This window comes from Pongo abelii, chromosome 1, assembly GCF_028885655.2.
Source record: "Pongo abelii isolate AG06213 chromosome 1, NHGRI_mPonAbe1-v2.0_pri, whole genome shotgun sequence".
NCBI classification, from domain to species: domain Eukaryota; kingdom Metazoa; phylum Chordata; class Mammalia; order Primates; family Hominidae; genus Pongo; species Pongo abelii.
In genome coordinates, this window is record NC_071985.2 from 21,105,782 (window position 1) to 21,130,223 (window position 24,442).

A 24,442-nucleotide genomic window follows, 5' to 3' on the forward strand; every position below is an offset into this window, starting at 1 on the left:
AGCCCCTAGCTGTGGGACGCGGGGCTGCTTAATGTCCCTGAGCCTCCATCTCCTCATCTGTAACATGGATATTTGACGCACATACACACTTGTCAACAGATGGCCTCCAAGAGGATTGAAGTTAAGACACCCCGCAGAGAGGACTAAATGGTAACCCTCCGAAATGACACTTCTGTGAATTTACGAATGTGATCCAATTTGAAAAACAGGTCTTCCTGTTTGCAGACTTGATTAGGAATCTTGGATTGAGATAATCCTGGATTTCAGGTGGGCCCTAAATCCAGTCACTGGGGTTACAATCTGAATGTTTGTGTCCCACCCTCCAAATTCATATATTGAAATCTTTACCCCCAAGGTGATGGTATTAGGAGGTGGGGCCTTTGGGAGGTGATTGGGTCATGAGAGTGGAGCCTCACAAATGGGATTAGTTTCCTTATAAGAGGGACCTGTCAATAGGGGAAAATGACGAGACAAGTCTCAATCACCTTGGAAAATGTATTTGCCAAAGTTAAGGATGAGCCCAGGAGACAGGTCTATGCCTTTCTCTAAAGATGATTTTGAGGGCTCAAAATTTAAAGGGGAAAGGGCGGGATATAGATTGGACAAACCACACTCTGGCACAGCCAATAAGGCTCCTGAGCTGCAAAGTCCTTCAGCCTATTGGTGGGTGCAGTATCCACAGCCCTGTGCTTGCCAGACAGCCTCTGCAGCTGTAGATAGCTCTATGTTCAGTGACCCCACTCTCCTGCAGCAGAACGAGACTTGGGGGCATCCTACCACCAAAAGCGATTGGGTGGGCAGTCTATCCACAGGTTTCCAAAAAGGTAAGCCCGGTTCTCAGGAATGCCAATAGCCTGTTGGCCTGCCCGCCCTCTTCTGCACGTTCCATCTTGGAAGAAGTTGCATTTGCATTTAGGAAATCAATCGTCAGCAAAATGGGCTCTTCCTGGAGTTCTCTGATCCATGCACACACACACACAACCTAGGGCACCACCATGTGCAAATCCCATGTGCACATCTCTTGTCAAGGGCACCCCATGTGCAGGCCCTTGTAGCAGAACAATTTTTACTCAGTTCAGTTTCCACTGAGGCCTCCACCATATTCACCTTTCCACATCCTCAGCAGTGAGGACCTGTCACCAGAGCAACCAATGGCTCTGTAACCATCCCATGCCTGTGCCCTCATGGAACCCTGTTGGCATCTCTTTGGCATAACAGCCCAGGGGTGGAACTGATGCGATACATAGTATCCCAGTCCATGTGGACAGCCTGGGCAGCTTAGAAACCACCAAAGTGTGCTGCTCACAGCTCTGGAGGCCGGAAGTCCAAGATCAAGCCACCAGCATATCCAGTGGCTGGTGAGGTTGATTCCTGGTTCATAGACAGCACCTTCTCACTGAGTCCTCACGTGGTGTAAGAGATGAGGGAGTTCTCTGGGGTCCCTTTTATAAGGGCAGTAATCCCATTCATGAACTCATCACCTCCCAAATGCTCCACGTCATAACACCATCATCTTGAAGGTGAGGATTTCAACATACTAATGTGGAGGGTGGGACACCTTCAGACCATAGCGTGGGCATGCAAATTGCATAGTCCACAACTGAGCCGTTCCCAAGAAGACCCCCTGCCCTTGCACTCTGCTGCTGGGAAGCGACCTCAAAGCCCTTGGGATGCCATGCCTGATAGGAGGGTCTTTGTTTGCCTGGTGGCCTTGGGTCACACTGGACAGTCCCATAATGTGGTTTAGGGTAGGTTGGCCGCACTGAAGAGAACACTGTGACATGGGGGTGGGAGTCCCTGAGCCAAGCCCAGCGGCAGCAATGTGATGTGGGGTAGGGACCTTTGAGTCCTGCAGTTCGACTTCCTCTGAGGCTGGAGACTAAGACTGGCCATGTGGGAAGTCAGCCATCCCTAGGTGCTGGATGCCAGAAGAGACTCAGGATACTAAGGCTGGGCAGTGTCCCTGGTTGGCAGAACTCCCCGTGCACAGTCACACAGGGTGCCCGGAAGGTAGCACAGCCCAGACTCCACAGGGACAGGACTGTGGAAGCTCTGTTACCTCTCCCGGACTCCCCCATGGGTTTCCTCCCTTGGCTGACTTAAAGTTGTCTCCGTTCCTCATAATAAACTGTAACGGAAAGCGTAGCAGCTTTCAGTGGGTTCTGGGGGCTTTTCTAGTGAGTTATAGAACCGGAGGTGGTTTTGGGAACAACTCACCCCACAGACATGCAGCTGGTGTGAGAAACAAGCCCGGTGTTGGGGACTGGCTCCCCCTAGCGTCCAGTTGGTCTAACTGCCTTTCATATACAGCCTATACCTCATGTTACCGCGCTTCGCATACTGCATTTGTTAAAAATTGAAGGTGGGTGGCAACCATGCGTTGAGCAAGCTGACCTGTGGCATCTTTGCAGCAGCATGTGCTCACTTGGTGTCTGTGTCGCATTTTGGTAACTCCTGCAATATTTCAAGCTTTTTTGTTATTGTTCGTTTTGTTCTGGTGATCTGTGATCAGGGATCTTTCATGTTACCTTTGAAATTCTTTAGCGATGCCAAGAACTGCGTCCATACAAGGCAGCAAACTTAATAGAAAAATGGCATGTACATCCTCACTGCTCGCCAGACCAGCCATTCCCCTGTCTCCCTCTCTCCCCCCAGGCCTCCCTATCCCCTGGCACACAACAATACTGAAATTAGGCCAATTAATGACCCTATAACGGCCCCTAAGTGTTGAAGTGAAAGGAAGAGTCACACACCTCTCACTTTAAGGCAAAAGCTAGAGATGATTAATCTTAGTGAGGAAGGCATGTCCAAAGCAGAAAGACGCTACTTGTGCCAAAGTCAGCCAAGCTGTGAATGCAAAGAAGTTCTTGAAGGAAATTAAAAGTACCCCAGTGAACACACGAATGATAAAAAAGCGAAAGTCTTATTACAGATATGCAGAAAGTGTGCATGGTCTGAATAGAAAATCAAACCAGCCACATTTCCTTAATCCAAAGCCTAATCCAGAGCAAGATCCTCTCTTCAATTCTATGAAGGTTGAGAGAACCGAGGAAGCTGCAGAAGAAAAACTTGAATCTGGCAGAGGTTGGTTCATGCGGTTTAAGGAAAGAAGTCACTGTAACATAAAAGTGCAAGGTGAAGCAGCAAGAGCTGATGAAGATGCTGCAGCAAGTTCTCCAGCAGATCCAGCTAAGATCACTGATGAAGCGGGCCACACTAACAATGGATTTTCAATGCAGACAAAACAGCCTTCTATTAGAAGCAGATGCCATCCAGAACTCTCATAGCTAGAAAGAAGTCAATGCCCGGCTTCAAAGCTTCAAAGGACAGGGTGACTCTGTTGTTAGGGGCTCATGCAGCTAGTGACTTCAAATTACAGCCAACGCTCATTCACCAATTACAACAATTCTAAGGCCCTTAGGAATTATGTTCAATCTACTCTACTTGTGCTGTATAAATGAAACAACAAAGCCTACATGACAGCACATCTGTTTACTGCATGGCTTACTATTTTAAGTTCATTAAAATATTAAAATAGCCATTAACACAATATTCAAGTCTTATTAACTTTCAAGTTAACTTCCATAATTAACTTTCAAGTCTTATTATTTAAGACATTTCATAAGGCTACAGCTGCCTCAGACAGTGATTCCTCTGATGGATCTGGGAAATTTTTAAAAACCTGCTGGAAAGGATTCACCATTCTAGATGCCTTAAGAACATTCATGATTCATGGGAGGAGGTCAAAACAGCAACATGAACAGGAGATTGGAAGATGTTGATTCCAGCCCTCATGGATGACTCTGAGGGATCCCAGACTTCAGGGGAGGAAGTCACTGCAGATGTGTTGGAAACAGCAAGAGAACGAGAATTGGAAGTAGAGCCTGGAGATGGGACTGAATTGCTGCAGTCTCATGAGAAAACATGAATGGATGACAAGTTGCTTCTTACGGATGAACAAAGAAAGTGTTTTCTTGAGATGGAATCTGCTTCTGGTGAAGATGCTATGCACACAGTTGAAATGACAACAAAGGATTTAGAATTGACATCAATTTAGTTGATAAAGCAGTGGCAGGGTTTGAGAAGAGTGACTCTAATTTTTGAAGATGTTATGTGGGTAAAATGCTATCAAACAGCAACATATGCTACAGAGAAGTCTTTTGAATGGAAGAGTCAATTGATGTGACAAACTTCATTGTCTTACTTTAAGAAATTGCCACAGCAACCCCAAACTCCAGCAGCCACCCCCTAATTAGTCAGCAGCCACCAACATTGAGGCAAGACCCTCCCCCAGCAAAAAGATGGCAACTCACTGAACACTCAGATGATCATTAGCATTTTTTAGCAACAAAGTATTTTAAAATTAAGGTACATACATTCGCTTTTTTAGACATAATGCTACTGCACACTTAGTAGACTACAGAACAGCCTATAAAAGCATTTTATATCCACTTGGAAACCAAACATTTCATGGGACTTGCTTTATTGCAATATTTGCTGTATTGCAATGGTCTAGAAGCAAACCCATGGTTTCTCCAAGGTATGCCTTTTAGTTTGACCCCAGACTGCACTCCAGAGCAGCGGCCTTATTCTACACTCCTCACAGCACCTCTGGGCTCACCTAATGTGCCATCATCACTCAGACTTCAACATTACCTAGTGCTGTAGTTCCCATCACCCGCCCGAACCACCCCCGCCCCAACCCACCCCGAGCTAAAGCAGTACCTCCTTATGGTTTTATGATTCTCCAGTTACTAAATAGTTTAAGCATCTCCTTATATGTTGCTGTTGTCAACCTTATGAAATAATAGCTATTCAATTAGGTAATGTAGAAGGTAAAATGGCCACAATCATTTTTATCTCCTCTCTTTGGCCACAGGATCCTGAAACTGAAAACGACCTTTGGGTCCCAACTATCCATGGCTTTCCCACAAAGCTCTGAAAATAAGAGTTGAGAAAAAAGTATTGAGGTACTGGACAAATACATCAGTGTCTTGAGAATGTGTCCCCTACCTTCCAGCAAACAAACTGTTGCTTCTCTATGCAGTGCCTGGCCTGTTTCCTTCCACATGTCACCCACTCCCCACGGCCAGCCTCGGAGATCCTCCTGCCTAGGGCTGCCCTTGACCAGAGAGATCTGGTTGCAGCAAAGCCACTGGGACACCAGTGGCTCCTCAGAGTTTGCATGGTCAAGGGCTGAGGAAGGGCATCTGTTTCAAGCCATTTCTATAAAACACCCTGTGGGAGCAGACCTGAAGGACAGGGGGAACAGCCACACAGGTATGGGGGAGAAACATTCCCTGGAGATCAGAAGCCGAGGCAGGGCCCACCTGGCCTGCTGAAGAACAGAGAGGCCATCATGCTGGGTCTGCAGGGAGCACGGGGCACAGTGGTGACCAGAGAGAGACACAGCTCAGGGTGGATTATGTAGCGCCTCCCAGGCCACTGCGAAGCTTTCCCTGAAGGAATCTGAGTTGCTGCAGGGCCTTGAGTACAGCGGGGGCAGCCTCTTGCTTAGTTTTTATTTTTATTGTTTTAATAAATTTCATTGTGTACATTTAAGGTATGCAACGTGATGTTACAAAGTACAAGCAGATAGCAAAATGGTCACTACAGGGGAACAATTAACATTCCCATCACCTCCCAGAGTCAACCATTTTTAGGATTTTGTGGCAAGAGCAGCTGAAGTCTAGTCATTTAGCAGGAACTCCCAAAACAGTGCAATTTTATTACCTACAGTCCTCCTGTTGTACATCGGATCACCAGACTGGTTCACCCTACATATTTTAAGGTAGAAACCCATCTACCTGCTGGGTTGAGAATGCATTGTTGGAGCAGGGGGAGGAGATAAGGTCCCCAGGTCTCCTGGGCAGGAGAGGACGGTGCCAGTGGGCCATGGTGGGGGACTGGCTGGGAGCAGGTAAGATGAGGTCAAGGTCTGTGGCTATAGGAAAAGCCTGCGGGATTCCTTTGCAGACCTACTCTGGACTGTCAGAGAAAACTCAGAGACAGCTCTGAGATGTCTGTCTGAGGACTGCAGGGATTGGTCCCCTGGGCAAGTCTGGGATGGAGGTAGTGGTTGAACCTGGAAGAGGGTTTGGGAGAGAGACCCATGTCGGAGAGGCAAGTGTGAGGTCACCATGGGGGGGTCTGGGTAGGACAGAGAGGCCACACGAGGATGCCAAGGGTCCTTCCACATGAAAAGGGTGGAGTGGAGAGGACACAAGGCAGACGGAGGAGCATCAGCAAGCCCAGAGGAAGCCCTTGTGGAGGGAATGTCCCTACACAAAAATCCATTCAAAATAGACAAGGGCTTAATTGTAAGGCCTGAAACTATAAAGCCAGTAGAAGAAAACACAGGTGAAAAACTCCATGACACTGGCCTAGGTTTTAGGGTCATATCACTTCTTGCATATGACCCTAAAAGCACAAGCAACAAAAGAAAAGTAAACATACACGATTGCATAGAGCTAAAAAGCTTCTGCACAGCAAAGGAAATCATCAACAGAGTGAAGACAACTCACAAATCGGGATAGAGTATTTGCAAACCATACATTAGGTAGGGGGTTAATATCCAAAATATACATGGAATTCAAACTCAGTAGCAGGAAAGCAAATAAACGACTAAAAAATGAGCAAAGAACCTGAAGAGACACTTATCAAAAGAAGACACACCAATGGCCAACAGGTATATAAAAAAATGCTCAACATCATTAATCATCAGGGAAATGTAAACCAAATCACAATGAGATTATCTCACACTTCTCAGAATCACTAATTTCAAAGAAAATAAATGTTGGTGAGGATGTAAATTATTATAGCCATTATGGAGAAGCATATGGAGGTTATTCAAAAACTTAAAAACAGTACTGTGACCCAGCAATCCTACTGCTAAGTATTTTCCCAAAGGAAACGACATGAATATGTGGAAGAGATACCCACACTCCTGTGTTTCTTACAGCACTTTTACAACAGCCAAGATATGGAATCAACCTACGTGGTCTAGAAGCAAAGTGGATAAAGGGATAAAGTGGATAAATGGATTAAGAAAATGTGGTGTATACACATAATGGAATACTATTTGGCCATAAAAAAGGAAACCCTGCCATTCGCAACACGGGTGAATCTACAGGACATTAAGTGAAATAAGCCAGGAACATGACAAATATCGCGTGATCTCACTTATATGTGGAATCAAAATGTTGATTGATAGAAATAGAGAGTAGAACGGTGGTTAGCAGGGGCTGAGACAAGAGGATTTGGGGAAATTCTAGTCAGAGGGTACAGAGTTCCTACTATACAAGAATAAACTCAAGGTCTGTTGCACAGCATGGTGACTTCACCTGATAACCGTGTACTGTATGCAGTCGGCCCTCTGTATCTGACTGTCCCACATATGTGCAGAGGCAGGGCTGACTGCAGGGGACTTGAGCATCTGCAGATTTTGGTATCCATGAGGGGGTCCTGGAACCAATCCCCCTTAGGCACACAGGGATGACTGTATTTGAAATTGCTGAATGTAGATTTCAAATGTTCTCATCACAAAAAAAGATGAGATGGATACATTAATCTGCTTGATTTTGTCACTCCACAATGTACACAGATATCAAAACATCACACTGTGCCCCATAAATATATAATTTTTTTAAATAAAAAGAGGTTGTGATTGACAGGGTGGGATGTTGCTGGTCAGCTAGGTTAGGTGAGGATGGTGAAGCCACTGTTGGACCTGGTGATGTGGAGACACTTTGATGTTGTGGGAGACTCTGTGTCATCAGGACCTGTCCAGGCAAGCATCACAGGTGTCCAGGGCAGGGGCAGGGACGCTCAGGGACGACAGCGGACTGCAGCAGGCGGAGACAGTGAGAAAGACAAACTGGAGGTCTCAGGGTCGGGATGTTGTTGGCGTGCTGACAAAGATTCTCTACTTGGCCAAACTCTGGCCAGGCTCTGGAATCTTCTCCTAGGGCCCTCTGTGCCCTTTCTTATGAAATCCAGTTTTAGCAAGAACCCTAATTTGGTTTAACCATAATACCTGACGACCCTCAATGGTACCTGACTGGGTTCCTCTCTGACCGTTTGCAGCCAATGTCTGATCACCCTGCCTGCCTGCAGCAAGGACTCTGTGAGGTGGGTTCAGCCAGAGCCCCCTCAGCCCTGATGTCTCCTCATAGTCATTCCCACCCATGGACCCCACACTGCCCCTCGCTTCTCCAACCCCTGCCCTGCTATGTCGGGTTGGAGCCCCATCTCCCCCCAGGCCCCAAGGAAAGGGTTCCACACCCATCTCAATGGTCCCAATCAAAGTCCTCCTCACCATGCTTTAGCAAGTGTCACGAGGAATTTTCCTTTGACACTGGAGGGTGGCCAGGGCAGGCCGAAGAGGCCAGGTGGACACATGGAGACGAAGCAAACGAGCTGACACAAACCCACTTTATTCAGCATTGAGCCAGCCCACGCGCTGGGCAGGTCAAACTCACAGACATCACACCAAAGGCCGGGGACTTGGAAGGGCTGAAAGGCTTCATCTGGAAATGGGCACCGCTCACAAGCCCAGCTATCCCCGAATCTCAACATCTGACTGCATCTGTGTCCCCGACTTTGCAATCCTGTCCCCAGTGCTGAGTTTCTGTCGACTAATTTTTCTACACACAAGGATGCTGCAGGCAACTGAGCTACTGCTACGAGCTTTGCAAAATTCAACTACTAAAGGAAATGGGAGGAGAGAAAGAGCCAGGGAGAACAGCAAGATGAGACACCATGGCAGAGCCTGGAGATCCTAAATGGGGTTAGCCATCTGCCAGCCCCCTCACCCAGGGAAACAGAGAAAGAGGGTTCCTTCTGTGGACGCAGGTGGAGCACAAGGAGGACTCCTGGGAGGCATAGGAGTGGGGTGGGGGCCAGGAAGGGGGAGGTGGACAGAGCGACTTGGATAAGGCCGGGCGGGCCCCATGCCCACCTCAAGAGGAGGGCCACCTCCTCAGGAGGCATCAAGGTGCAATCCAGTCTTCCTTTCTCTCCCTAAAGACCTGAGTTCCAGCCTTCACAGAGCCTCATGTGCGTTCTTCTTTCTGGATGCTAACCCCAAATCCGACACTCAATGGTGCACCTCAGGTACCTGCCAAGGATCTGTGGGCCCGCATGGAAGGTGCAGGGTCTGGGTCCCTGGATGACGAGGTGAGGAGCAGATGGGTGACCAGGGAAGGGCATGGCCCAGAGCTGCCAGGACTCATGGAGGATGGGCTGTGGCCAGGACTTCAGGAAGGGTTGGGCACAGGTGGGAAGGGTCCTCAGGTCCAGCCTCTACCGGGAGGTGTTTGCAGCCCCCAAAACACGCCTCGGGGTGAAGGATAAATGGAAATTGTTGAAACACGCAACTATGTAGACGGACCCAAGGCCAGGCGCCTGCCACGCTTCCCTGGCAGCCACACGCCGACACTTCCCATGGAGACGAGGATCCATCCTCCTGCCTCCAGCTCTGGGACCTGCCGCAGGTTGGCGCCATCACTGCGTGGGAGGGGAGACGGAAAGACAGAGAGACAAAAAGAGAAAGAGACACAGAGGCAGAGACAGAGGCAAAAGGAGAGAGCAAAAAAGAGAGAGAGCGCACATGAGGTACTGTCCTGGGCACAACAAACCCAGGGCCTGGCCCAGACTTCCGTCTTCCCAGGGCCAAAGCTTTGTCACCTATGGCTGGCACAGGCAACTGAACCATTCAGGGCCATCTGGGTTGCTGCAGGGTCTGGGGTTCAGGCCAGGTCCTGGGCAGAGGCAGAAGAAAAGCCCTGAGGCTGGGTTTCTTGGCTGCTTCTGCCTTCAGGACCTCAGGGCAAGGCAGGAGCCTTCCATGCTCGGGCACTCGGGATGCCAAGTGCCCTCCTTTGTGAAGGTCAGGGACACCTCAGACCCTCCTCAACTTAAAACCCCTTCCCATCACCTTCCCTGACCACCCACCCATTCCCGAAATTCAGCCCTGCAAGGCCACGGCAGTGGGAGTCAGGCTGGGCTTTTAAGCCTTGACCTCGGGCAATGGCCCCCCAGTGGCTCGCTGCTGCCTGCGTCCACCCTGGTCCAATGGTGGGCAGACCCAGCGGGGCTCCCGCACCTGCAGCAGCATGCTGAGGCCCAGGTTGCGATGCTTCTTCTCCAGCTCCGACACCGCCTGCAGCAGTGACCTGAACCGCTCAGTGGGGTCAGCCAGCTCGTCCTCAGGGAGCCCCTCCTCCTTCTCAGCCTCCTGCAGGAAGTGCTCCTCCTCCTCCACAAAGAAGGCCCGCAGCTTCTTGTAGTCGGTCAGTGCCTTCTTCCTACGGTCCATCACGTGTCCCTGCAGATAGGTGGCAGGAAAAGACCTGTGTCCTCGCCCACCCTCCCCAGGGGAAGGGGAACCTGTTTGCTCTTGAAGGAATTAAGAACATGCCACTCCAAAACATGCCGCTCAGGCACATCGACTATTAGGCCAGGTGCAGTGGCTCACGCTTATAATCCCAGCACTCCGGGAGGCCAAGGCAGGCGGATCACAAGGTCAGGAGTTCAAGACCAGCCTGACCAACATGATGAAACCCCGTCTCTACTAAAAATACAAAAATGAGGCAGGCGTGGTGGCACGCCTGTAATCCCAGCTAATCGGGAGGCTGAGGTAGGTGAATCACTTGAACCCGGGAGGCGGAGGCTGCAGTAAGCCCGAGTTCATGCTACTGCACTCCAGCCTGGGCAACAGAGCGAGACTCCATCTCAAAAAAAAAAAAAAAAAAAAAAAAAAGCCAGGCACGGGGGCTCACACCTATAATCCCGCACTTTGGGAGGCTGAGGCAGGCAGAACACGAGGTCAAGAGATCAAGACCATCCTGGCCAACCTGCTGAAACCCCGTCTCTACTACAAATACAAAAATTAGCTGGGCAAGGTGATGCACACCTGTAGTCCCAGCTACTTGGGAGGCTGAGGCAGGAGAATCGCTTGAACCTTGGAGGCAGAGGTTGCAGTGAGCCAAAAAAAAAACAAAAAACAACAAAAAAAACAACAGAAGAGGCCAGGCACGGTGCCTCATGCCTGTAATCACAGTACTTTGGGAGGCTGAGGCGGGCGGACTGCTTGAGCCCAAGAATTCGAGACTAGCCTGGGCAACAGTGAAAACCTGTCTCTACTAAAAATCAAAAACATTAGCCAGGCATAGTGGTGTACACCTGTGGTCCCAGCAACTCGGGAGGCTGAGGTAAGATGATCGCTTGAGCCCAGGAGGTTGAGGCTGCAGTGAGCTATGATCATATCACTGCACTCCAGCCTGGGCCAACAGAGCAAGGCCTTGTTTAAAAAAAAAAATCAAAAAACAGTGCAAGATCACTCTGACCTTCATTCTGCTTCTTAAAACCAAATGAAATTCCCAGGTGAAAGACGCCCTCCCCATATCAAATAAAATGATTTTATCATCAAGGACAACAGGAAGTCAAGGCCGACAGAATTTGGTACAGACCTTGTGAAAATAACTCTTTCAAGTGTCCCCACATCATGTAGTTGCTTTTTTACAAGTGGCTAGTCTTTGTCCAAGTCAGTATATAAGTGATTTAATTTTGCCACTTTGAGTCTTCATTTCATTATAAGGGAGCCTGTGCTGTATAAAACTTGTGTTAAATTAATATGCCCGGCTGGACACGGCTCACGCCTGTAATCCCAGCACTTTGGGAGGCCGAGGTGGTTGCATCACTTGAGGTCAGGAGTTCAAGACCAGCCTGGCCAACATGGTGAAACCCCATCTCCACTAAAAATACAAGATTAGCCAGGCGTGGTGGCGCACACCTGTAGTCGCAGTTGCTTGGGAGGCTGAGGCAGAAGAACCACTTGAACCAAGGAGGCGGAGGATGCAGTGAGGCAAGATGGCGCCACCGCACTCCAGCCTGGGTGGCAGAGCAAGACTCCATCTCAAAAAAAAAAAAAAAAAAAAAAATCCTATGTTTTTTCTCCCATTAATCCATCTCCTTTTTTTTTTTTGAGATAGGGCCTCACTCTGTCACCCAGGTTGGAGTGCAGTGGTGCCATCATAGTTCACTGCAGCCTCAACCTCTTGGGCTTAAGTGATCCTCCCACCTCAGCCTCCCAAGTAGCTGGGACCACAGATGCACCACCATCTGTGGCTAATTTCTTACTTTTTGTACAGATGGGGGGGTCTCACTATGTTACCCAGGCGGTCTCGAACTCCTAGCCTCAAGCATTCCTCCTACACCTCGGCCTCCCAAGTTGCTGGGATTACAGGCATGAACCACTGTACCCGGCCCTGTTAGTTTAGCTTATGTCAGTTTAATTCTCCAGCCCAGCCTGGGGCCCTAAAAGGGGAGAAATAGAGTTCTTTCTCCCCTACACTGCAGTGCTCAGCTGCACATGAAGACTGTCCCTCTCCCATCTCCCATGGCCAAGGGGACAGTAAATCCTTCAGTGGCCCTGCTAGGTTTAGAGCCTGTCAGGCACGTGACTGTCAGGGCAGGACACACACCCATCTTGCCAGCAACTGTTCCTGCTGTGCCCACACCAGAACTCCAACGGCTGAAAGCCATCCCATCAGCCTTCAACAAACAGCATTCACACTTGCCACTTTTCAGCTGGTTTTCAGCCAACCCCTAACCTTGCAAACAGGAGAGCAGAGCAGGATGCTACTCTGATCTTACTCAGTCATGGATGGCTTCCACCTGGCCCTGGGCCACACAGGGCAGGTGACAGCCATAGTCATGAGAGGCCAAGGCTTTTGTTGCTGAGAATGCAAATGACAGCTGGGTGTGTGCTGGTTGGCTGATGCCACATGCTGCAAACTCCTTCCTTTGAATTTAGGTGGCTTCTCTCATCCCAGCATCTAAGCCACCAATCCCCAAAACAGGACAGATTGAAAGCTCCAACCTGCTAAAATCTGTGGGCAAAACAAATCCCTTGGGGGTAACACAGGGTTACTGAAAACTTGGAGGTCCCCAAAGCCTTCCAGCCTCACTTGCACTGGGCAGTGTTGACTGCTCCCAAGGCAAGGAGAAGTTCAGAGCAGCCCCCAAGGGCAGTGTGGAGTGCCAGGGGTCTGACTGGCATCAGGGATCCCATGTGTAACCTGTCACTGTCTGAGGGAGGCCTGCACCTCAGGCCTGTGGATAGCAGGCAAGGGCTCGGCAGCACCAGGAGCACAGAGCCCACCTCAGCCTCAAGCTGGGGTAGAAACACGGGCCTCAGCCTTGAGGTGCAGCCAGTTACCCAAGAGCTGCTGCACCTGTGAAAAGCATTCTGTCTTTCAGGTTAAAAGGAGGAGGTAGGAATTTATGAAACCCAGAGAAAATGGCACACAGATTTTTACTACACATGAGGAAAAAGTCACCAAATAGAGTTTAAACGACTAAAGAGCTTTACTGGTGAGTAACCTAAAAGAATCTAGTGGGATGTCCCCTTGGGATATAATGCTGTGGAAGGCCTCTAAGGAAAGTAACGCTGCTGTGGTCTGAACGTCTGTGTCCTCCCCAAATCCCCATGCTGAAATCCTCGTCCCTAAGGTGATAGTGTTAGGAGGCAGGACCCTTGGGAGGTGATAAGGTTGTGAGAGTGGAACTCTCAAGAACGTAATCAGTGTCTTTATACAAAGGACCCCAGAGACATCCTCACTTCTTCCACCATGTGAGGACACAGTGAGGAGGCACCATCTATGAACCAGGAAGCGCCCTCACCAGACAGGGAATCTGCCAGTTCCTTGATCTTGGACTTCTAGCCTCTAAAAAATAATGAGCAACTCTCAGATCAGAACAAGAGGACCACAGAAAATTACGGATGTGTTCTAAAAAAAAAAAAAAAAAAAAAATTAGCACTTTGGGAGGCCAAGGCGGGAGAACTGCTTAAGGTCAGGAGTTCGAGACCAGCCTGGGCAACACAGCAAGACCCCTCCCCACCCCCATCTCTAGAAAAGCATTTTAAAATTAACCAGGTGTGGTAGCACATGCCTATAGTCCCAGAGGCTGAGGTGGAAGGATCGCCTGAAGCCAGTTCGAGCTGCAGTGAGCTACAATCATGCCATTGCACTTCAGCCTGGGTAATGAAGTGAGACTCTCTTGGAAAAAAAAAGTCAGTCAGTCTGATGCTGCCATCACCTACAGGCAAAATGTGAGGAGAAAAAGAGGCTTCCACTGGCTTTGGCTAGATTCTATTTGAGAAATACAAACACATCCTAGAAAAATACCCTGAAGCTCACTAAAGTCCAGAGGCCCCTCCTCCAACCAACCAGCTGAGCAGTTCAGAAGCCTGGCCCACTTGGCCTGGTGGTCCCTTTGTCTAGAGCCCTGGAGCCCACAGTCCCCTCATTCCAGGCTGCCCCAGGCCCCCCCACTTGCCTTCCACACTGCAGCTGCTGACTCTGCCTGGCCATGCAGGTCCCGGGCGTCATTCAAGTCCTTTCTCATGATTTCCACAGACCCCTTGTTCTCCTGGAAAGAAAGGAAGGTCACCAGGGGTGGGCAGAAGGTCTGCGTCCCCCAACCCAGCCCAGTTCTGAGGGACATCACCCCAGCTGACTGCACACAGTCTGACCATCCCAGAGATAACCTCGAAGCCCTGTTGTCTAGGGCAGGAACGCACAGGCAGTCAAAAGGTTTCTTGGGCTTCACACCTATTCAGAAGGATCTGGGTGCTGGGGCTAAGGGGACTGTCTAGGTGGGTTTAGGAGTTCTGTGTCTGTAAGTGGCCCTGTTCAGTGTGAGTTCGGCCTGTACCAAAGGTCTGCACAGCCTGCCCTACACCCTGCCCTGCCTGAGCCGGATGGGGGTCGCTCTGCCCGGTGGCAGGAGCCCCCAATGCAGGAGGAGCGCCCAGGGACACAGTCTAGCTGGCTTCCCCTCCCCCGTATTCAAGAGCAGGACCCCAGGCTGGCTGTTGTCTCCTACTCTGTGTCCCACAACCAACCAGCCATGGGCAAGGCTCCAGACTCCCGGACCCGCTGCTGCCAGACTCTCAGAGCGGGTTTCTGAAAGATGGGAAAGGGGACAGGGGGTGCAGGCGAGGGCTGGGTGGCCCGGGGAGCAGACGAGAAGGTGAGCCAGGCCTGTGGACACAGTGGAATACAGAGGGTCAAGAGGCGTGATGTCTCCCCCAAGGGAACAGTGAGTGGAGGAGTCAATCTGTGGGAACTAGAGGGGGTCTATGAGGGTGAGACAGGGCACAGCTAGTGATGGGACCACAAAGATGGGCGCTGGTGGGGGAAGGACTTCGTAGAAGGTAGGGGGTGGGGAGACAAGGCACCGCCCAGCAGGGGACACCAAGATGGGGACGGGGACCAGACGCCGAAGAGACGCAGGAAATATGGGGAGGCAAGCCGCAGGAGGGAGGGGCCCAGCACACGCTGGAGGGGGTACCCGTGGCGGTGAGGGGAGGGGGACAATCCGGGGACAGGGACAGTGGAGACGGGAAGGGCCCAGGGCTCAGGGGGACCGGGGCGGGGGCGGAGAGGTGCAGGACACCGTCCAGGGTGGGGCACGGGACCCCGCGGCGCGCACCTTGCCGCGCAGCGCCTTCCTCCAGCGCGGCTCCCACTCGGGCGGCTCCGGGCCCGCAGCCATGCGGCAGGCGGCGCAGAGCGGGCCGGCGTCGGCGCGGCACAGCAGCTGCAGCGCGGCCTCGCTGGCCGGGCCGTCGCGCGCGGGTGCCGCGGCCGCCTCCTCGAGCGCCAGAAGGCGGCGGCTGAGCGGGGGCCGGCCGGGCTCCACGGCGCGCTGCCAGCAGTCGTCGGCGCACTCGGGGCACGGGAAGGGCCCGTCTTCCTCGGCCCAGAAGCGCACCACGCACGCCCGACAGAAGCGGTGACCGCAGTCGGCGCGCACCGGTTCCCGGGGCGCGCGCTGGCACAGGGCGCAGGCGGCCTCGGCGGGGCCCGCAGGGAGCGCCAGGGCTGCGGGCGGCGGGGCCGGCAAGGGCGCGGGAGCAGCTGGGGAGGGCCGGAGACCTAGGCGGCCGGCGACCGGACGGAGACCAGCAACAGGACGACGACGCCAACGCCGCGGACGCGCACGGGGCGGGGTCGGGGACGCGCACGGGGCGGGGTCCGGACCGCGGAGCGCTCCACCGACGAGATCCTGGCAGCGGTGTGCTGCCGCCGGAGGTCCTGGCCGCGCTGCGCTCCACAGACAAGATCCTGGCAGTAGTGTACTGCATCCTTAGGTCCTTGCCGCGGTGGGCTCCTCCGCCCGGATCCTAGCGGCGGTGCGCTCCTCCGCCTTCGTTTTGGCAACTGTGCTCTCCACCGGCAAGGTCCTGGCAGCGGCGCACGTCACCCCGCAAGTCCTGGCAGCTGCGCGCTTCACTCTCCTGCCTGCGGACCGGCCCAAGTCGTATCCTGAAATCTTACTGGGACTGTCCCTTCCTACATCAGTAACTCCTGCGAAAGAGGGAAACAAAGTTTTATTTTTACTTGAAGGTTCCATTTTTAAAAGGTTGTTTTTGTAAGCTGCTAGGATCTGAGCTGCGCGTACTCCCGCGGTAGCTCGCCCGCGTGGGCTGGGGACGGGGCGGGAAATGGCCTGCGTGGGCCTCCTCCGCTGCTCTCATCCTGCACGGACCCGCCCTATATGGGCACGCCCTGCGTGCACGGGCCTGCCCGCGTGGACGTGCCCTGCGTGCACCTTTCCTTCAGGGACCTGCCCTTGAACGGCCTTCCAGACGTGGACACTCGTATACGCCCCCCCTGCGTGGGATCTCCCTTCGTGGACCCATCCCGCGGCGCCTCTCGCGCAGCCTCCCTCTGGCCCCCTGGGAAGCTACCCTGGTTGTCCGCTGTCTCCTGGCCAGGGGGAGCTCTCATTGATTCTGTGATGATGCATGACAGAAGAGCATTTGTTAGCATTTCTTTTCTTTCTTTCTTTCTTTTTTTTTTTGAGACAGCCTCGCTTTGTTGCCAGGCTTGAGTGCAGTGGCGCGATCTCGGCTCACTGCAACCTCCGCGTCCTGGGTTCAAGCGATTCTCCTGCCTCAGCCTCCCGAGTAGCCGGTATTGCAGGCGCCCACCACGACGCCCCGCTAATGTTTGTATTTTTAGTACAGACGGGGTTTCACCATGTTGGCCAGGCTGGCCTCGAACTCCTGACTTCGTAATCCACCCAGTTCTGCCTCCCAAAGTGCTGGGATTATAGGCGTGAGCCACTGCGCCCGGCCGTTAGCTTTTCTTTAAAATATATATATATATATTTTTGATACAGAGTCTTGCTTTGTCGCCCAGGCTAGAGTGCAGTGGCGCGATCTCGGCTCACAGCAAGCTCCACCTCCCGAATGACTCACGCCATTCTCCTGCCTCAGCCTCCCGAGTAGCTGGGGCTACAGGCGCCCGCCACCACACCCGGCTAATTTTTTTGTATTTTTAGTAGAGACGGGGTTTCACCGGGTTAGCCAGGATGGTCTCGATCTCCTGACCTCGTGATCCGCCCGTCTCGGCCTCCCAAAGAGGATTACAGGCGTGAGCCACAGCGCCCGGCCTAAAAAATAAATTTAAAGGAAAGAAATAAAGCCTTTGGGAAGAGCAATCTTGTGTTTTTGTTTTTTAATTATTTTGAAAACAAGCAAGCATGGTTAAAATAAGACTGTTCAAGTTTTGCATTTTAAAAAATTAATCTGGGCCGGGCGCCGTGGCTCACGCCTCTAATCCCAGCACTATGCGAGGCCGAGGCGAGCGGATCACAAGGTCAAGAGATGAGACCATTCTGGCTCATGGTGAAACCCCGTCTCTACTAAAAATACACAAATTAGCCGGGCGTGGTGGCGCGTGCCTGTAATCCCAGCTACTCAGGAGGCTGAGGCAGGAGAATCACTTGAACCAGGGAGTCGGAGGTTGCGGTGAGCCAAGATCGTGCCACTGTACTCTAGCCTGGCGACAGAACCAGACTCTGTCTTAAAAAAAAAAAAAAAAAAAATTTTAATCTGTATTCCAAACAAGCGCAGGATCTAATGAGGTATTTTTGTCTTTGTGAAGATTTTTTTTATCGACTTGGAAATGCACTACATGCCCGTGGGAAACATGAATAGTAAACCGAGGTTATTTCTGTGTAGTAAAGATTAGAGGCTTCCAGCTGAGCCTTGCTGATATTGTTGAGTCAACTAGGAACTTGCTGGAGAGAAAAGTAAAAAATATAAAAAAAATGAGCAAACTTCATAATGAACTAATCTTGTGAATGAGAAAATATCAAAAATGATAATTAAAGGCAAATAGCCAAATTAGGAACATTGTAGCCACAAATATACAAAGAGTTTATAAAATTTGGTAAGGAAAAGCATGATGGAAAATACACCTTGTCATGGGATTTTTCAAATCACAGAAAAAACACAAAAATGATTGAACATACATGAGGAAAAAATGTACACTCTGCCCAGTTAAGAAAGAGGAAAATAAAACGAGACTCTCTTTCTTTCCACTATTAAGTAAGCAGACAAAAAAAAAAAGCAACTTGGTCAGGAGCAGTGGCTCAGGCCTGTAAACACAGCACTTTGGGAGGCCGAGGCGGGTGAATCATCTGAGGTCAGAAGTTCAAGACCAGCCTGGCCAACATAGTGAAACCCTATCTCTACTAAAAATACAAAAATTAGGCTGGATGTGGTGGCACACGCCTGTAATCCCAGCACTTTGGGAGGCTGAGGCAGGTGGATCACAAAGTCAAGAGATCGAGACCATCCTGGCCAACATGGTGAAACCCCGTCTCTACTAAAAATACAAAAATTAGTTGAGCATGGTGGTGCACACCTGTAGTCCCAGCTACTTGAGAGGCTGAGGCAGGAGAATAGCTTGAACCGGGAGACGGAGGTTGCAGTGAGCCGAGATCATGCCACTACACTCCAACCTGGCGATAGAGCAAGACTCCGTCTGTCTCAAAAAAAAAAAAAAAAAAATACAAAAATTAGCCAGGCATGGTGGCACATGCCTGTAATCCCAGCTATTTGGGTGGCTGAGGCAGGAGAATCGCTTGAACCTGGGCGGTGGAGGTTGCAGTGAGCCCAGATCGCACCACTGCACTCTAGCCTGGGCAACAGAGTGAAACTCCATTTCAAAAAAAAACAAAAACAAAAACAAAAAACACTTGATTCTGTGAATATTGCTTCTTGGAATCCGCGTAGCAGTATCGATTAAGGATTTTCTGATTGGAATTCCTTTTCTTAAAAAACAAACTATAAAAATAACAGGAAATGAAAATAATAAAAATTAGGTTGTAAAAAATTGTGCTGTTTTGTTTTGTTTAGAAATGTGGCTGGGAGAGGTGGCTCATGCCTGTAATCCCAGCACTTTGGGAGGCTGAGGTGAGTGGATAGCTTGAGCCCAGGAGTTCAACACCAGCCTGGGCAACATGGCAAGAACCTGTCTGTACAGAAAATTTTTAAAATTTAGCTGGGCGTGGTGGCATGCACCTGTGGACCCAACTACTTGGGAGGCTGAGGTGGGAGGATCACCTGAACACAGGAGATTGAGCCTGTAGTGAGCCGTGATCATGCCACTGCACTCCACCCTGGGCAATGGGAGAATTTTTTAAGACCCTGTCTTAAAAAAAAGAGAGAGAGAGAGAGAGGTGGGGCGGGGGGTTGGGGAGAGAAGGAAGGAATGGAGGGAGGGAGGAAGGAAGGAAGAAAGGGAAAACAGAGAGAAAGAAGAAAGGAAGGAAAGAAAGAAAAGGAAGGAGAAAAAGACAAGGAAGGAAAGAAAGAGAAAGGGAGGGAGGAAGGGAGAGGAAGAAAGAGAGAGAAGAAAGAAAGAGAAATGTATGTCATATCACTATTCATTTTGGAGAAAAAAAAAAAAACCTTGAAGGTCCAATACTGGGGGCATGGCTTAGCAAATGGTAGCAGCCATGAACTTGCACATGTGTGCATTAGAGACTTTTGGAAGTAGACACTGGCAAAGATTGTTGCCTGAAAGCCTCTCTCCCTTACCACCAGCAGAATCCACATTGTGTGGTGCCAGCGTCCCCATTTCCAAAGACAGGGTGGCTGGTGTAGGTGTCAAGGGGAACCCTTGGTCCTCTCAAATTTTGATGAAAAATTGCAAAAGGCTGGTCGCGGTGGCTCACGCCTGTAATCCCAGCACTTTGGGAGGCCGAGGCTGGCAGATCACAAGGTCAGGAGATGGAGACCATCCTGGCCAGCACGGTGAAACCCCGTCTCTACTGAAAATACAAAAATTAGCCGGGCATGGTGCTGCACGCCTGTAGTCCCAGCTACTCGGGAGGCTGAGGCAGGAGAATTGCTTGAACCCAGGAGACGGAGGCTACAGTGAGCCAACATAGTGCCACTGCACCCCAGCCTGGGTGACAGAGCAAGACTCTGTCTCAAAAAAAAAAAAAAAAAAAAGAAAGAAAAATTGCAAAAGGCAGATCAATTGGAGAAAAGGCAGACACATTTATTTACTGTGTCTACACAAACCTAAAGATATGGGGGAAATCGTCCTTTTTTTTTTTTTTTGAGACGGAGTCTTGCTCTGTCACCCAGGCTGGAGTGCAGTGGCGCGATCTCGGCTCACTGCAACCTCCGCCTCCCGGGTTCAAGCGATTCTCCTGCCTCAGCCTCCCGAGTAGCTGGACTACAGGCGCGTGCCATACCGCCCGACTAAGTTTTTGTATTTTTAGTAAAGACGGGGTTTCACCATGTTAGCCAGGATGGTCTCGATCTCCTGACCTTGTGATCTGCCCACTTCGGCCTCCCAAAGTGCTGGGATTAGAGGCATGAGCCGCCATGCCTGGCCAAGATATGAGGGAAATTGTCCATTTTTATGCTTAAGTTCCGCAAGGTATGGACAGCTATGCAGAAATAGAATTGGGCAAATAGCGTCGGATCTAATGAGAAGAGCCTAAGTGGGGACACCCAGCCAGGCCTGTCTGTCTAGATTCTTGTGGCCTCTCTGAGCAGTCTTCCTTCCTTCCTTCCTTCCTTCCTTCCTTCCTTCCATCCAGGACCCTCTCTGGAGTGAGGGTCTTAAGATCTACAGTCTAACAAGGTAAGTCAGATCATTTCTTCATGGCTGGGTTTTACACAGAAAGGCAGAAAGAAAATTAGAGTCATATTTTTTAAGTGTTATGGCTGGCTTTGGGTTCTGGTTTCTATGACTCACCTTGAGGAAGAGGGTTTCTAGTTTCTATGGCCAGACAGGGGAGAATGAGGGGCTAGAGACAGAAGGGCCAGAGAAGGTCAGAGAAAACTTTTTGCTTCTGAGGCTGCTTAGGATGCCCTCATTTTGGGTCTTGTTTTCTGAGCCGCCTGGCACTTCTCTGTCCAGCCTCCCTCCTCTCTACGCTCCAGATTAGAGACTGAGCCTGATGCCATTTGAGCACTCAGTTGGGTGGGGAAAGAGTACTCCTCCTCCCTCATCTGCCCCTTGAACTGTTTGGAAAATTGAAAGCTCTCACTTTCTGATCAGAGACAAGATCAAAGTGGGCAGTGGGTTTTTTGTTTGTTTGTTTGTTTGTTTGTTTTTTCTCAGCATGACATCTCATAGACTCCACAAAGACAGAAGAACATTGACGAGTCTTGGATGTCTCTGGGCTCTTGAATTCCCATCGCATTGGCATCAAAGAACTGAGTAAGACACTGTTCCGCCACAAAATGGTGCTGGATGCTGAACCATCATCTTCTCAGGATAATATTTTCAACTGATTAATGTAAAATGTTTGGAGATTTCACTGGCAACCACAAAAGCATGTGAATATTTCCTCTAAGAGTGCGATGAAGTCTTTTTTTTTTTTTTTTTTTTTTTTTGTGAGACGGAATCTCACTCTGTCCCCCAGGCTGGGGTGCAGTGGCACAATCTCAGCTCACTGCAACTTCTGCCTCCTGGGCTCAAGCAATTCTCTTGTCTCAGCCTCCTGAGTAGCTGGGACTAAAGGCGCCTGCCACCATGCCCAGCTAATTTTTGTATTTTTAGTAGAGACAGGGTTTCACCTTGTTGATCAGGCTGGTCTTGGACTCCTGACCTCAGGTGATGCACCTGCCTTGGCCTCCCAAAATATTGGGATTACAGGCGTGAGCCACCACTCCTGGCCAGTCTTTTTTTTTTTTTGTAAGGCAACAGAAACAACCAAAAAATGGATGACTAGAAGAGAGATAAACGATTCTAATTATAGGAAATTTTTGAGACAGTCTTACTCTGTCACCCAGGCTGGAGTACAGTGGCATGATCTCGGCTCACTGCAACCTCCGCCTCCCGGGCTCAAGCGATTCTCCTGCCTCAGCCTCCCTGGTAGCTGGGACTATAGGCACACACCACCACACCCAGATGATTTTTGTATTTTTAGTAGAGATGGGGTTTCACCATGTTGGCCAGGCTGGTCTCGAACCTGTGACCTCATGTGATCCACCCACCTCAGCCTACCAAAGTGCTGGGATTACAGTTGAGAGCCACCACACCCAACCTTAATTACAGGAAATTTTAATCCCACATTTACCTTGTATATTTGATGTGTCTTTTGTTATATGTATTTTATGGCATCGCGGGTTACCCTGTTTAAAATTGTAGTCTCACAAATCAGAGTGTACAAAAACAAATGTTGAAGAGGCCATAAGCTGTTTATTTAAAAGAAATATGGGAGATGCAAAGATGTTTGGATAGGAAGATATGACTTGGGAAATCTCATGTCCGCCACAGGGAAAAAGGAATCTGAAGTAATTCATTTTCATTGTTCCTAAAAGGCAGAAATACAGCTAAGAAACACAACTTCCTACATGGTATGAAATCACTCTGCTCTTCTGCCTGAGAAAATTGTCAGAATAGAAATGGAGTCACGAACGTTCACAAAACCCTGACCAATAGGATTGGAGAAGTCCTGAAGAGAAGATTGTTGGGCTTGCATGCCTGATTTAAAAAAAAAAAGAGACTACAAAAACCACAGCCTTGCTCAGAGGCCATCGCCAGGGTACACAAAAAAGACATTTGCAAGGACATCTCCTCAGTAACCTCCTGTTTAACTTTGGACTGGTGTCACTCTTGTTATTGATATTTCTAACCACAGATAATTATTTCAGAACAATTATGTAATTCTTCTTATTTTTTCCTTTAAAAACCTTTGTCTTCCTTTACCTCTCTGAATATGCACTTACTTTTTACTATGGCACACGTATTCCCATTGCAATGCTTTATTCCCAAATAAATTTCTTTTAGAGAGCTTGCCTCGGTTTATTTCAGTTGACACCAAATTTTCTATGTGTAAGTGAAAAAAAGGTAGAGGGGAATCATAAAGTGTCAAAAGGGAGAGATGTCTTCCAGATGGTTCAGTCCGGTCCCTGTGTCTTACTAAAGGAGACTGAGCATGTTAACACACACACACACACACACACACACACACACACACACACACTCCAACCTGCTGAAAATAAAGTATCTTTTTAAACATTTCTGTCTACATTGTTCTGCTGTCAGAATTGCACTGGAGGACACCCAGCTGGTGTCCACTGGGGAATCTGCAGAGTTGCTTGCTTAGTGTGTGGGAAAACACTCCTGCCAACATCTGGTGGCAGAAGGGTCATGTTGAGTGGAGAGTTGGAAAAAAACCCATCCATTGATTTTTCCTGTATGTCTTGAGTTGCAGGGGATGGAAACCCCTTTCCTTTAAGCAAGGAAAATGGGCTTAACAGGCAAGGTACTTGGGAGTGTGTGTGTGTGTGTGTGTGTGTGTATACATAAGAGGGGGCCCACACAGGCTGGTGATAAAGGCAGACTCTGAGCTGAGATGTATGCTTTTTAACTAGAGCCTTGTGCCTGAGTAGAGTAGCATGCAGTAAATGATACCTGAGCAGTTCTGTACCTACACCAGATCTGTTTGGAGGGCACAACTCATGCTGCATGTTTCAACCACAGTCAAATAAATAAATACAATTCAAAATGTCTTCTTGCCTCTTCAATCTCACATGCATTTAGGCAATCCCACCCTTGCCTCACTAAAATGAGTGCCTACTGATGACCACAACCTTATCCAACATGGTTCTCAAATCGAGGACACATCGCAAATGGGCTGATGGCATCAACTCCCATAAGCCTCTGTGCACTGCTTTGATGCATCAGGAGCGTTAGGTTGCAGGTGACAGGACCTAACTTCAGATGGCTGTAAATGACAGTGGAAGAGGGTGGCCTGTGGCTCCTGAGACTGCAAGTGCAGCCTGCTACTGTCAGGCAGTGTGAGCCCTGGGAGCCTGGAGATGTCCCAGAACACACACTTCTTCCTCTGTCCCTTTCCTTCTGGGTGGTCCCCCTACAGCCCCAGACAATTGTCTCCTCAAGGCCCACTGGCCAGGTCGGGCTTCCATTGACAGCAACTCCAGCCCAGCAAATCAGAGCTCCCCTCCTCCAAATGTCCAGGGTGGGTGTTGGGCCAGGCACTGATGCCATTATCATGACCGGGGAAGGGCCTGAGGACCCAGTGGTCAGACCTCCCATCAGGGGCTGGACCAGCTCCAGCCAGAGAAAGAGGATGCATTCAAGCA

At 50.0% G+C, this 24,442-nt stretch overlaps 1 protein-coding gene and 1 pseudogene across 4 annotated transcripts in view; one reads left to right on the forward strand and one right to left on the reverse strand.

Annotated features, from left to right (window-relative positions):
• The window catches only part of BTNL10P (Butyrophilin-like protein 10), a 33,080-nt pseudogene extending 9,954 nt beyond the window's left edge, over nucleotides 1–23,126 (forward strand). Inside the window, exon 3 of the transcript XR_010140211.1 lies at nucleotides 22,655–23,126. The product of XR_010140211.1 is annotated as a Butyrophilin-like protein 10, transcript variant X2 (transcript). The remainder of the gene's footprint in view (nucleotides 1–22,654) is intronic.
• RNF187 (ring finger protein 187) lies at nucleotides 8,420–16,667 on the reverse strand. Of its 3 annotated transcripts, XM_063724802.1 has the most exons (5): nucleotides 16,474–16,667; nucleotides 15,502–16,379; nucleotides 14,344–14,436; nucleotides 10,106–10,327; nucleotides 8,420–9,507 (listed from the first exon to the last, which is right to left on the reverse strand). In XM_063724802.1, exons 2-5 carry the CDS (start codon nucleotides 15,562–15,564, stop codon nucleotides 9,505–9,507), a joined length of 381 nt encoding a protein of 126 aa, XP_063580872.1. In that variant the 5' UTR covers nucleotides 15,565–16,379; nucleotides 16,474–16,667; the 3' UTR covers nucleotides 8,420–9,504. The 3 variants fall into 3 exon arrangements, with proteins under 3 accessions (XP_063580872.1, XP_063580871.1, XP_063580876.1); XM_063724801.1 differs by having other exon boundaries at nucleotides 8,420–10,327; nucleotides 16,474–16,661; XM_063724806.1 differs by having other exon boundaries at nucleotides 15,502–16,549.
• Nucleotides 23,127–24,442: the final 1,316 nt, after the last annotated feature.

Coding starts and splice junctions, on each gene's coding strand:
- RNF187 (XM_063724801.1), bottom strand. CDS start 15,564: ATGGCTGCGGGCCCGGAGCCGCCCGAGTGGGAGCCGCGCTGGAGGAAG. Junction 14,437..15,501: donor GGAAGGCGCTGCGCGGCAAG/GTGCGCGCCGCG, acceptor CTTTCTTTCCAG/GAGAACAAGGGGTCTGTGGA. Junction 10,328..14,343: donor CAGCAGCTGCAGTGTGGAAG/GCAAGTGGGGGG, acceptor ACCTATCTGCAG/GGACACGTGATGGACCGTAG.